At 35.1% G+C, this 14,500-nt stretch overlaps 1 protein-coding gene across 4 annotated transcripts in view; it reads right to left on the reverse strand.

The window, feature by feature from the left end:
- DNAI4 (dynein axonemal intermediate chain 4) overlaps positions 1 to 14,500 on the reverse strand; it is a 126,167-nt gene that overhangs the window by 61,234 nt on the left and 50,433 nt on the right. For all 4 annotated transcript variants that reach the window (XM_079132953.1, XM_079132952.1, XM_079132951.1 and 1 more), the window contains one exon: positions 1,477 to 1,685. In XM_079132953.1, coding sequence (XP_078989079.1) covers positions 1,477 to 1,685 — 209 coding nt within the window. The remainder of the gene's footprint in view (positions 1 to 1,476; positions 1,686 to 14,500) is intronic.

Raw genomic sequence — 14,500 nt, forward strand, 5'->3', positions numbered from 1 at the left:
ACATGGTCCAGCAGACGCAATCGGCATCCCGGGGGCCTGCCAGCCCCCAGCCCAGAGGACAAACGGCCAGATGGCCTCTCCTCTCCTCACTCCGCCATCTTCGCTCTAGAAGTTTTCTTGTGGAGTTTTTTGGATCCTCTAAATATAGAATCATGTCATCAGCAAATAGTGGTAGCTTGAGTTCTTTTCCTATTTGTATCCCTTTAATTTCTTTGGTCTATCTAATTGCTCTGGCTAGTGTTTCAAGGACAATGTTGAATAGAAGCAGTAAAAGAGGGCATCCCTGTCTTGTTCCAGCTTTGAGAGGGAATGCTTTCAGTTTTTCTCTGGAGCCAATTCTAAATCCCCTACATCACCTGTGGACCCCATATTTCCTGGTCTTGGGTTCAGTTTCCAAACTCAATCTCTCCTGTCCCCACCCTTCTGAATTCCTGGTCAATCTCTCCCAGCCAGTCCTGCAAGCCACTAGATTGGAGGTGGGGTGGGTAGAGACAGGCGGGTTTCCATGACGGTTGTCCCTTGTGTAAACCTCTCTCCATGTCTGATTTTCTCCTGGTCACTTAAGCACACTCTTTGTCATGCAGCATGTGTTCACTGGGCCTGTATTTTGGCCCAAACTTGGGTTTGCCAGGAATCGGCTCTGTCAGTTGTCAGCCCCTGCACAGTGGCTGCAAAATTGTTCCCTCCTTTGTCTTCCTTATGCCACCTAGAGAGTGTGGCTTCTTTCTCCCACAAGGATATTGTGCAGTGCGCCTTTCATGTTAAGCAATGTCCTTGATCTCTAAATGCTCTATACCCAGATATGTCTCAGGTCTCTTAAAAATGTAGGTTCCTATAATTGGCTTATCCCTCCACTTTGCTCATGGAGGTGCCACTCTGCATGTTGCTTCCTGCTGGCCACAGCAGCAGCTGTGTTGCTAGTGATTTCTTCCTTATTTTATTATACCCAACCTCCTGAGTCCCCAGTCTGCTTTGATTGTCCAAGTTTTAAATTCCAGTAAAGTCCACCCTCCCTCCCTTTTTTTGTTCACCCACCTTGTTGAGAAGCTGCCTTTCTGCTTTCTTGGTTTCATGTCACAGAACAGCCAGGAAAGCGACCTCCTCTATTCTGCCATCTTGAAAATCCCCATAATACAATGTAATTTTTAAAAAGTTTTGACCACTTTTAAAATACACTATTTATCCCAAGGATAGTGCCATTCTCTCGCCATGTCCCAAGTACATCTCCTAAAATGAAAATGATAATGTTTGTGTGTGTGTGTGTGTATATATATATATATATATATGCATAAAAACATTATATTGTAACTATTTGCATTTCCCCATTTTAAAATATGAAGTTGTTTTAGGGGCTTTATAAAATTGGGGGTTAATTTAAGTCCCTTGCCTCATAGAGAATAAAAGTCTTCATTACTAGAATTTGACAGCTGTCCTTAAATTCTAGAGATGGAATTGTTAAAATGTTTGGTGACTTACCGGATTTGCTTTATTCCAGGCAAGGCTGCTTACATTAAGGCCTTTGGTTAAGTCACAGGAAAAAGACCAAAGTCGTTCCAAATTGGCTGGTATTGTTGCTTGTTCTTCATCTATTTCTACTTCTTCTCCCTCCTCCTTCTTAACCTCTTCCTCAAGTTCTTCAAGTTTTTCACCTTCTGAAACATCTTTAGGCTCTTCAGGCTCAAGTTCTAAAATTAGATAAAATAGAAATATCATTGTACTCTATACCTACAGGGATCTGCCAAAGTCTCCAAACAGGATATCTATCTGCCACTGACAATTTAAGACCACGGATCTGCTAGATCATATTACAAGTGATAGGGCACTTGAATGATAGCCCGGATCTGTTGCAGTCTCCTGTTGTTCTGGGTCCTACTGAAAACTAGCAGTTTTTTTGATCACTCAGTAAATGGGCCAGACTAGAACATCCAGATTAGGAGGAATATGTTGCCTCCATTCAGCCTCCTGCTTTTTTTTTTTTTTTTTTGGTTTGGAAAGTGGCCAGGTTTAGCTCAACTTATCCCACACCAAGGGATTCCTAGAAATTCCACTGAGATAAAAGTCACCAGCATTCTATCAAATTTATTTCCCAGTCTCTGATGTGCAAATATTATCTTACCATAGGTTTAACATTTGTTTACAAGGTTCAACTAATAACATTATCAATGAAATGAACCAGCATGCTGTCTTGTTGAAGTGAAAGATACATGCATATTAAATTATGACACAGCTGAAGAACTGATATATCACTGAAGTAAGACAGTGAAGATATATTGCTTGTCTAATCAGCTGAAAATAAATAGCTTCCAACATATTTTTTTTGGCACAGAAATTGAAAAGAAAAAAAAGAAGCATTTGCCTTGTCAATAGTTATACATGAGGTATGAAGGAGACATATTAATTTACTCAAGCTATGAAGTTCCATCTGGAGTACCAGCTGCACTTGGAGTCACCATCTGGGTTAAGTTTATAATAATTCACTGTCATCCTCCAAGATTCATGTTTTCTATATAAGCCCAATATGTGAGTCAAATGGAAGATATGGTGGGAACTGACATCCCTGCATATTTCAGGTCTTTCACGTCTCACTCATGGTGGGTCAACTTTTGATCTGTTTAAACAAACCAACAAGTCAACTTCTCAGAGCTCTAATCACTATGTTGCAACTTTAAGTGCAGAATATCTGCTTAGTAGGCCCACATTAATAAATTTAACCTGATCCAACTTTGTTTCTTACACCATTATCCCCATACTTGTAATATCCATTCTTATACCTATCCCCCAGAATTTTGCTTATACAAATTAGAAAAGGAGTTCTTTTAAAGTGTAGTGCATCACCTCATGAGTCACACTTTGTATCTCATCTTTAGGGACCTGCTGGGACTTGAATGTGGTTATAGGTCTATAAGAAAAAAGGGGGGCGGGTGTATGTCTCAAGGAAAATCAGTAATTTCTTGCTTGGGAACTGTCTCAGGTGAGGCAGACAATGAGGAGTTTATCTCCTCATACATAGTCACTAAGTTCCTTACCACTGTGGTTCAGAATGCCACCTACTGAAGAGTAGAGGGAACATGTCTACTAGCAAAATTCATCAGAATTTAGGAGCTCAGTGTCCCCAGCTTCATTATATCCCATAAATCCCCAACTAAACTTTTAGGATCCTGTTGGTTCCCAATAAATGCCTTCACATTAACAGGACATGCCCTGTGAGGCTAAGAGCTCAACTTTCATTATAATTTAGTCTATCACATGAGGAAGGATTATGTTTGATTTTCATTCATTTCAACCCTGTAACTATAGGTGAGAAAATTCTCCTTCGGGGCACACTTAGGTGGTCATAGGTTATTTCTGTTGTGCTTGATCCACAAATTAAAATCCTCAAGTTCATCCTTTTCTTCCATTACTTTGTCTAGGGACATTAGACACAACCAACCAAAGTCATTATATTCCTTTACTTACCACAAATGTTAAAAACTATCATAAAGAGTCACTAAGTTCCTTGCCTCTGAAGTGTTTGATTAGAAGTATCCAATATATATATTTTGTGTATCTCTATGAAAACAATACTATGGACTATCAGTGCTTTCTGTACTCTTTGAAGTAGACTCCTTAGCATCCTTAAAATTCTCTTCTAAAGCTGCTCTTGGTACCAAAATCTAAATTAGACAGCATTCTCCTGAGAGGTATAACCAATAGCACTGATGGATGGATGGATAGATAGATGGATAGATGGATAAGTGATTTATTAGGGGAATTGATTCATACAATTATGTATACTGAGAGGTCCCAAAAGGTTGTTCGTAAGCTGGAGACAAAGGGAAGCCAGTATTGGGGCTCAGTCCAAGTTTGAAAAAGTTCAGAACCAGCAAAGTCAGTGATCTAAGTCTCAATTGGAAGCCAAAGGCCTAAGAACTCAGAGAGCTGCTAGCACAAACCCTAGAGTCCAAAGTCAGAGAACCTAAAGTTCTGATGTCCAAGGGCAGGAGAAGGGTATCCCAATTCCAAGAGTGAAAGAGGGGGAGCAGAGAGGATTTACTTTCACTCTGCCTTTTTGTTCCATCTGAGCCTTTAGGAATTGAATAGAGACTACCTTCATTGGATGATGGCAGGTATTTCTTACTTGGTTCACTGGTTCAAATGCCAATCTTTTCTGGAAACACTCTTACAGATATACCCATAATGCTTTATGAATTATTTGGGTATCCCTTAATCCAGTCAAGTTGATAACAAAAAGTGACTATTACAAAGATAGAAGATAGAATATCTTCTTATGTAGAAGATAAAATAATTTTAAGTCTGAATGTACCTAATGGCAAGGCTCCAGGACATATAGAGTGGAACTGATAAACACAGAGGAAATACAGATAAGCCATAATCCTAGTTGGAGATTTGTTTTTACAGTGCTGGGAACTAACATAGATCTAAACTCTGTGCTATTCCCCTAGCACCAAGATTTTAATACTATACTTGTTTTTAACTGATAGAACAGGGCAATAAAAACTCAATAAAGATAAAAGATTTGAAAAAAACTATCAGCCAATTTGATATAATTCACATCTAAAGAACATTATGCCAAATAACAAAAGAAAACAGAACATTCATGATATTGAGGCATAAAGTCTCGATATATTTTAAAACACAGAAATAATATAGACTATGTTCTCTCACTGTCATTAACAGTGTTAAATGAGAAAAGAAATAGCTAAAATTATTTAAAATTTGAAAATTCAAAGCACACTTCTAATTACCTTATGGCTCAAAGAAAAACCCACGTGGAAAATTAAAAATTATTTTGAACTGAATGATAATAAAAACACAACATATCAAAATTTGTGGTTAAGTGGTATAGTACTTGTAGAGAAATTTATAGTATTAAATGTGAAGAATGACAAGACAAATGTGATGTTAATGACCTAAATTTCTACCATATGAATCTAGAAAAAAGAAGAGTAAATTGAATACAATATATATATAAAAATTTTTAAATGGAAATTTTTAAAACATATAATTAAGAAAATAAAGAAAGCAAACTGATGATTCATAAAAGGATTAGTAAATATCCATCTAGACTAATAAAAATTAAAAATCAGTTATCAAAATCAAGAATGAAACAGAAGCTATAATATCCTATAGCTATTAAGAGATACAGTTTTTTTTTTTTTTGGAATGGAAGTCACCTCACATTTATTAACTGTCCAATATGTGTCATTCCTGTCACCTTAATTAATCTTCACATTAATCCTATATCAAGTGCTTATATTTCCCATTCTACAGATGCAGAAACCTAAACTCCGAGTAGTTAATTGAATGACTTGAGTTCTCAGAGGTTATTGTCAGCGTTCACAATGTGGTGTGTTTCCACTGCATTCTTAAAGTGAATCAATCACTCACTTATTGTCCAGCAGAGAGCCTAAGAGGTATAATTTAAGGAGATAATATTATGAACCTGTTTATTAAAATATATTGAGCAAGCAAAATAGACAAACATGGGCAAATTTCTTACAAATTACCAAAATGAAAACAGGTAGAAACAGAAATCTGAATAACCCTATATCTGACAAATATACTATATTTGTAATTTTATATGTTCCCACAAGGAAAACTCAGTCCAATCCTTTCACTGGTAAATTTTATCCAACAGTAAATTATAAATATTACATGAATTTGGAAAACAATGAATGAGGGAAGATTTCCAAAATTCATAAGCCCATCATAAAATTAATATGATTCATCAAGGGCTTTAAAAGAAAAGAAAATCACAGAAAAATATATGATAGGAGCATGTCACAAAAATTTTTAGTGTTAAAAAATTGAATTCATTAATATATAAGAGGATAATACATCATAACCAAGTAAGAATTAACTCCAGGAATTCAGTTTGCTTTAACATTTGCTAAATCAGTCAATGTAATTAACCAAATGGACAAACTGAAGAATTAAAAGGTCATTTAAATAGAAGTAGAAGGAAAAAGTAATAGATGTACAAGAACTTTGGACAAAGCTCAATACCCATTTATCTAAAAATTATATAGCAATCTAGAAAGAGAAGTAAACTTCCTGACGCTAATAAAAAGCATCTATAAAATTCTATAATTAACAACATATTCAACAATTAAATATTGAATGTTTTCTCTCTAAGCTCAGAAAAAAGGCAAAGATATTTGTTCTCACCATGTGTATTAAGCATTTTACTGGGATACCCAGTGCAATAAGCAAGAAAATAAGGCGAAAATATTAAAAGATAAATAAAAGCATATTTTCAAATAATATAATAAAAACACCTTAATTATCTATTACATATTATTTATAAATATATATGTATATATTCATAAAATAGGGATCCTAAATAAGCCACAAAAAAATAGACCTAATAAGAAAACTCTTCAGAATGCATGTGGAAAGCCGATGTACAACATCAGTGATTTCTATATACTAGCATGAAACAATTATAAAATTGAGTTTTAAATAACTATGGCATTTGCAAATAAATGGATGGAATTAGAGAATATCATGCTAAGTAAAATTAGCCAAACCCAAAACACCAAAGGCCGAATGTTTTCCCTGATAAGTGGAGAATGACAAATAATGGGGTAGAAGGGTGGGGGATGAGAGAAAAATGGGGGAACTTTAGAATATGTAGAAGGAAATGAGAGGGAGAGGGTGTGAAAAATGGTGGAATGAGACAAACATCAGTACCCTATGTACATGTGTGATTACATTAATGGTATGAATCTACATTGTGTACAACCATAGAAATGAAATGATGTATCCCATTTGTGTACAATGAATCAAAATGCAGTTTGTAAAAAATTAAAAGCTAAATAAAAAATAATAATAATAAAGTAAAATAAATAGCATTCAAAACATCAAAGGCTAATTTAACACGACAAGCAATGCCAGCCCATTGAAAATATTTTTAATTGCTAATATTTTAAAAGTCTTAGCTAAATAATATGATCATAGATTAAACAAATGTTGAAACAATGTTCATAGATTAAATACTAAGTATTATTAAGCTGTCAATTCTTTCTAAATTGATCCAAGATTCAATGTAACTTAAGTCAAAATCTTGGCAAGGTTTGGTAGAAACTGACAAGCTGATCCATAAAACATATATGGTAATAAAAAGGAACTAGAATACTCAAGACCATGTGGTAAAAGTTTTACAAATGGACTCTTAACTGAAACTTACTATAAAGCATACAGTAAACAATATAGTGTGTATTGCTATAGAATAAAAAATAGCAAGATAGAAGGCAGAAATAAACTTATTATGTGGTAATGTGATTTTGGACCATGTGTCAAAGAAATTAATGGGGGAATAAAAATACTGTTTTAAAAATTATGCTGATGGGTCCTGGTGGTGAATGTCTGTAATCCCAGTGGCTTGGGAGGCTGAAGCAGGAGGACTGTGAATTCAGAGCCAGCGTCAGGAGCAGTGAGGTGATAAGTAACTCAGTGAGACCCTGTCTCTAAATAAAAATATAAAATAGGGCTGGGGATATGGCTCAGTGGTTGAGTGCCCCTGAGTTCTATCCCTGGTACCTCCTAGTCCCCCCAAAATTGTGCTGATGGTATTGACACCAAAATAGACATGAAGACCAATGGAACAAAATGGAAGACACAACCACAAATCCACACCCTAGCCATCTGATATTCGACAAAGGTACCAAAAATATATCTTGGAGAAAATACAGTCTTTTTAATAAATCAGTCCTGTGAAAACTGGATAGCTATATGCAGAAAAATGAAATTAGACCCCACTCTCTCAGCCTGTACAAAACTCAAATCAAAATGGATAAAATACTTAGAACTAAATCAGAAACTTTACAAGTGCTAGAATAAAACATAGTCCAACACTCCATCATATAGGTGCTGGCACTGACTTTCTTAATAAGATCCCCAAAGTGGAAGCATAAATCAGCAAGACATAACAATCATAAATATCTATGCCCCGAACACTGGCTCATCCATGTACGTCAAACAAATCATTCTCAATTCCAGAAATCAAATAGACCACAACACAATAATACTAGGCGATTTTAACACACCTCTCTCACCGCTGGATAGATCGTCCAAACAAAAATTGAATAAAGAAACCATAGATCTCAATAACACAATCAACAATTTAGACTTAACCGACTTATATAGAATATACCATCCAACAAAGAACGAACACACTTTCTTCTCAGCAGCACATGGATCCTTCTCTAAAATAGACCATGTTTTATGCCACAAAGCTACTGTTAGCAAATACAAGAAGATAGAGATACTACCTTGTACTCTATCAGATCATAATGAATTGAAATTAGAAATAAATGACAGAATAAAAAACAGAAACTTCTCCAATACCTGGAGATTAAATAATACACTATTGTATGATGAATGGATAACAGAAGACATCAGGAGGGAAATTAAAAAATTCTTAGAAGTAAATAAGAACAAAGACACATCATATCAAAACCTCTGGGACACTATGAAAGCGGTACTTAGAGGAAGATTTATTTCATGGGGCGCATTCAACAAAAGAAGTAGAAATCAACAAATACATGACTTAACACTACAGCTCAAAACCCTAGAAAAAGAAGAGCAGACCAACACCAAAAGTAGTAGAAGACAGGAAATAGTTAAAATCAGAGCCGAAATCAACGCAATTGAAACAAAAGAAACAATTGGAAAAATTAACAAAATAAATAGTTGGTTCTTTGAAAAAATAAACAAAATTGATAAACCCTTAGCCACACTAACAAAGAGAAAGAGGGAGAAAACTCAAATTACTAAAATTCGGAATGAACAAGGAAATATCACAACAGACACAAGTGAAATACAAAACAGAATTAGAAGCTATTGTGAAAATCTATACACCAACAAAACAGAAAACCTCGAAGACATCAACAAGTTTCTAGAGACATATGAATTACCTAAACTGAACGAGGAGGACATACACAACTTAAATAAATCAATTTCAAGCAATGAAATAGAAGAGGTCATCAAAAGCCTACCAACAAAGAAAAGTCCAGGACCAGATGGGTTCTCAGCCGAGTTCTACAAAACCTTTAAAGAAGAGCTCATTCCAATACTTCTCAAAGTATTCCATGAAATAGAAGAGGAGGGAACCCTCCCAAACTCATTCTATGAAGCCAATCTCACCCTGATACCTAAACCAGACAGAGACACATCGAGGAAAGAAAATTTCAGACCAATATCCTTAATGAACACTGACGCAGAAATTCTCAACAAAATTTTAGCAAATTGCATACAAAAATATATTAAAAAGATAGCGCACCAGGATCAAGTAGGTTTTATCCCAGGGATGCAAGGTTGGTTCAACATCTGGAAATCAATAAGTGTCATTCACCATATCAACAGACTAAAAGTTAAGAATCACATGATTATTTCAATAGATGCAGAAAAAGCATTCGATAAAATATGGCATCCCTTCATGCTCAAAACACTAGAAAAAATCAGGGTAGTGGGAACATTCCTTAACATTGTAAAGGTCATCTACGCTAAGCCCATGGCCAATATCATTCTAAATGGTGAAAAACTGAAAACATTCCCCCTAAAAACTGGAACAAGGCAGGGATGCCCTCTTTCACCACTTCTATTCAACATCATTCTTGAGACTCTAGCCAGAGCAATTAGACAAACCAAAGAAATTAAAGGGATACAAATTGGAAAAGAAGAACTCAAACTATCCCTGTTCGCTGATGACATGATTATATATTTAGAGGAACCTGGAAATTCCACCAGAAAACTCTTAGAACTCATAAGTGAATTCAGTAAAGTAGCAGGTTACAAGATCAATGCTCATAAATCCAATGCATTTTTATACATAAGTGATGAATCTTCAGAAAGAGAAATTAGGAAAACTACCCCATTCACAATAGCATTGAAAAAAATAAAATACTTGGGAATCAATCTCACAAAAGAGGTGAAAGACCTCTACAATGAGAACTACAGAACACTAAAGAAAGAAATTAAAGAAAACCTTAGAAGATGGAAAGATCTCCCATGTTCTTGGATAGGCAGAATTAATATTGTCAAAAGGTCCATACTACCAAAAGTGCTACACAGATTCAATGCAATTTCAATTAAAATCCCAATGATGTACCCTACAGAAATAGAGCAAGCAATTATGAAATTCATCTGGAAGAATAAGAAACCCAGAATAGCTAAAGCAATCCTCAGTAGAAAGAGCGAAGCAGGGGGTATCACAATACCAGATCTTCAACTCTATTACAAAGCAACAGTAACAAAAACGGCATGGTATTGGTATCAAAATAGACAGGTAGATCAATGGTACAGAACAGAGGACATGGACACAAACCCAAATAAATACAATTTTCTCATACTAGACAAAGGGGCCAAAAATATGCAATGGAGAAAAGATAGCTTCTTCAACAAATGGTGCTGGAAAAACTGGAAATCCATATGGATCAGAATGAAATTAAACCCCTATCTCTCACCCTGCACAAAACTCAACTCAAAATGGATCAAGGACCTTGAAATCAGACCAGAGACCCTGCATCTTATAGAAGAAAAAGTAGGTCCAAACCTTCAACTTGTTGGCTTAGGATCAGACTTCCTTAACAGGACTCCCATAGCACAAGAAATAAAAGCAAGAATCAATAACTGGGATAGATTCAAACTAAAAAGCTTTCTCTCAGCAAAGGAAACTATCAGTAATGTGAAGAGAGAGCCTACAGAGTGGGAGAATATCTTTGCCACTCATACTTCAGATAGAGCGCTAATTTCCAGAATCGATAAAGAACTCAAAAAACTCTACACCAAGGATATAAATAATCCAATCAACAAATGGGCTAAGGAAATGGACACTTCACAGAAGAAGATGTACAAGCAATCAACAGATATATGAAAAAACGTTCAAATCTCTAGTAATAAGAGAAATGCAAATCAAAACTCTCCTAAGATTTCATCTCACCCCAATTAGAATGGCGATTATTAAGAACACAAGCAACAATAGGTGTTGGCGAGGATGTGGGGGAAAAAGGTACACTCATACATTGCTGGTGGGGTTGCAAATTAGTGCAGCCACTCTGGAAAGCAGTATGGAGATTCCTCAGAAAGCTTGGAATGGAACCACCATTTGACCCAGCTATCCCATTCCTTGGCCTATACCCAAAGGACTTAAAATCAGCATACTACAGAGATACAGCCACATCAATGTTCATAGCTGCTCAATTCACAATAGCCAGATTGTGGAACCAACCTAGATGTCCTTCAGTTGATGAATGGATAAAGAAACTGTGGCATATATATATACAATGGAATATTACTCTGCCATGAAGAATGATAAAATTATGGCATTTGCAGGCAAATGGATGAAATTGGAGGATATCATGCTAAGTGAGATAAGCCAGTCTCAAAAAACTAAAGGACGAATGATCTCGCTGATAAGTGGATGAGGACATATAACGGGGGGTAGGCAGGGTTAGCGTTAGGGTAGGGTTATGTTTAGGGTTAGGGATAAGGAGGGTGGTAAGAATGGAGGAAGGAAGGACTGTATAGAGGGAAAAGAGGGGTGGGAGAGGTGGGAGGGGTGGGGGGGAAGGGAAAAAAATAACAGAATGAATCAAACAGCATTGCCCTATGTAAATTTATGATTTTTAATAAAAAAAATCAGTTTGTCTGGAAAAAAAAAAAGATCCCCAAAGTGTAAGAAATAAAATCAAGAATCAGTAAGTGGGATACCATCAAACTAAAAAGCTTCTGCACAGCAAAGAAAGTGGTTAAGAGCTTTGAGAGAGAGCCTACAGAATGGGACAAAATCTTGGCAAGCCTCTTCCAAGGGGGATTAATATCTGTAATATATAAAGAACTCAAAAAACTTAACAAAAGTTTTTTAAAAATCAATAAATGGGCAAACGAACTAAATGGAAACTTCTGAAAAGAACACAAATTGCCAACAAATATATGAAAAAATTTTCAGCATCACTAGCAATCAGGAAAATACAAATCAAAGCTACACTAAGATTTCATCCCATCCAGTCAAAATGTCAATGATCAAGAATATGAACAACAATAAATGGTGGCGAGGTTATGGGGAAAGATATATTTGCACATTGCTACTGGGACTGCACACTAGTACATCCACTCTAGAAAGCATTATGGAGATTCTGCAAAAAGCTAGGAATGGAATCACATATGACCTAGATATCCTACTGCTTAGTATTTTCCTAAAAGATCTAAAATATCATACTACAGTGAAACAGCCACATCAATGTTTATAGCAGCACAGTTCACAATAGCTAAGTTATTAAATCAACCCATAAGCCCATCAGTAGATGAATAGATTAAGAAATTGTGGTCTATATATACAATGCAGTTCTACTCAGCCATAAAAAAGAATGAAATTATGGCATTTTCTGGTAAATGGAAGAAAATGGAGAGTATAATGCTAAGTGAAATAAGCTAAACTCAGAAATTTAAAGGTCAAATGTTTTCTCTCATATGCAGAAGCTAGAGTAAAATAAAGGAGAGGGAAGGATAGACTAATATAAAAAACCAATCAAATATAACTTACTAGATGAGCAGAAGGAACTCAAGTAGAGAAAAGGAAGAAGAATGGGAGAGGGGAGGGAGGATAGAAAAGTGGGGGGGGATCATGAACTGAAATCAGTTTCCATGCATGTATGAGTCTGTTGGGATAAACCCAACTACTAAGTATCAATATAAAGTTCTAATAAATAAATAAATATGAAAAATTGAAAAATTGATGCTGAAACAACTGGATGCTCAGAGAAAGAGAGAAAGAGAGACAGACAGAAGAAGGAAGGAGGGAGGGAGGGAACAAACTTGAAATTTACCTTACTCTACTCACGAAAACTTATTTCAAAATAGATAATGTGACATTAATTTATTTTACCAAATAACTATTTCACTATATATGTGTATCTCATAACATCATGTTGTATATCTTAAATATACACAATAAAATTTATTAAAAATAAAAACATTAAAAAATCAGAACAGATAATTGATATAATCATAAAAGCAAAACTATACAACTTTAAAAAAAAAAAAAAGACCTAAAAGGGCATCATTGAAACCCTGGGGCAGAGAAAGAGGTCATGGAAAGAATTAACTTTAAAAAAATTAATAGATTATATTTTATCAAAATTAAAATATGCTCATCAAGAGAATTTTTTTCATTGATAAGGACTAAACCTAGGACCTCACATATACGAGGCGAACACTACTACTAAGCTATACCCCCAGCTTAATCAAGAGATATTTTTAAAGAATAAATTGTCAAGCCAGAGAGTTAGAGAATATATTTGCAATATATTTATCTGACAAAGGGCTTATATGCAAAATATATAAAGGTAAGCTTCTACAACATGATTTTAAAAAAGAAACAACTTGATTTTAAAGTGGGCAAAAGTTTTATTCAAACATTAAACAAAACATATACAAAAGACCAAAACAAATCACATGAACAAGTACTCAATATTATTAGTTTTCAGGACAACATTAAAAAGATTGCCAAAGTCAAGCCTGGTGTGGCACATGCTCATGATCCCATGACTCAGGAGTCTGAAGCAGGAGGATCACAAATGTGAGGCCAGTCTCAGCAACTTGTTTCAAAATAAAAAGGGTTAGGGATGTAACGTAATGGTAGAGCATTCCTGGGTTGTTCCATCCCCAGTACTGAAAGAGGGAAAAAAAAAAAAAAAAAAAAAAAAAAAAGGATCACATCATCTGTTATCAAGAATGTGTAACAACAAGGGACTGTAACACATTGCTTGTGAGAATGAAAGGTGGTACAACTCTTTGGAAAAGTATTTCATAGTTTCTGGAAAAAAAAAAAAAAAGGTAAGCATTCATCTACCCAACAATCCAAAAAGTCCATTTCTAGGTATTTATATAAGAGAAATTAAAACATGTCTACCACAAGACTCACACAAAAACACACATAGCAACTTTATATATAATAGCCTCAAACTGAAAGCAATTCAGACTTCCAGCAATAGGATCAATAAGATGTCATGGTATATTCATACACTGGAACAACATTGAGAAAAAACAAACTACTTATATACACATCAACCTAGATGAATCTCAAAAACATTAATGTTAAGTAAAAGAACCAGATTCAAAAGAATACCTACTATTCAAAGCCATTTATTTATATGATGTGTCAAAATAGGGATAGTTAACTTGTGGTGACAGAAATCAGGTTGGCTCCTACCTGAAAGCAGGGAAACCTTATTTGGAAGCACAAGGTAACCTTCAGGACTGATGATTACCGTTCTCTGTGTTGTTAGGGTATTTGTATTCAAGTTGCTGTGGTATTTTTGCTTACTAAATGCACTTAAAGGAATGATAGATCGAAAGTTTTGTTTTATAAATGTCAATATTTAGGGTACTCTACATTGCAACTATACAACTTTTTAAATACAGGATGAAATTTTACATATATGATGAAAATTTTTAAATATCAACTTAACACAAAAGAGGAACATAGTTTGTCAATATT

This window comes from Sciurus vulgaris (genome assembly GCF_902686455.1).
Source record: "Sciurus vulgaris genome assembly, chromosome: 1".
NCBI lineage: Eukaryota > Metazoa > Chordata > Mammalia > Rodentia > Sciuridae > Sciurus > Sciurus vulgaris.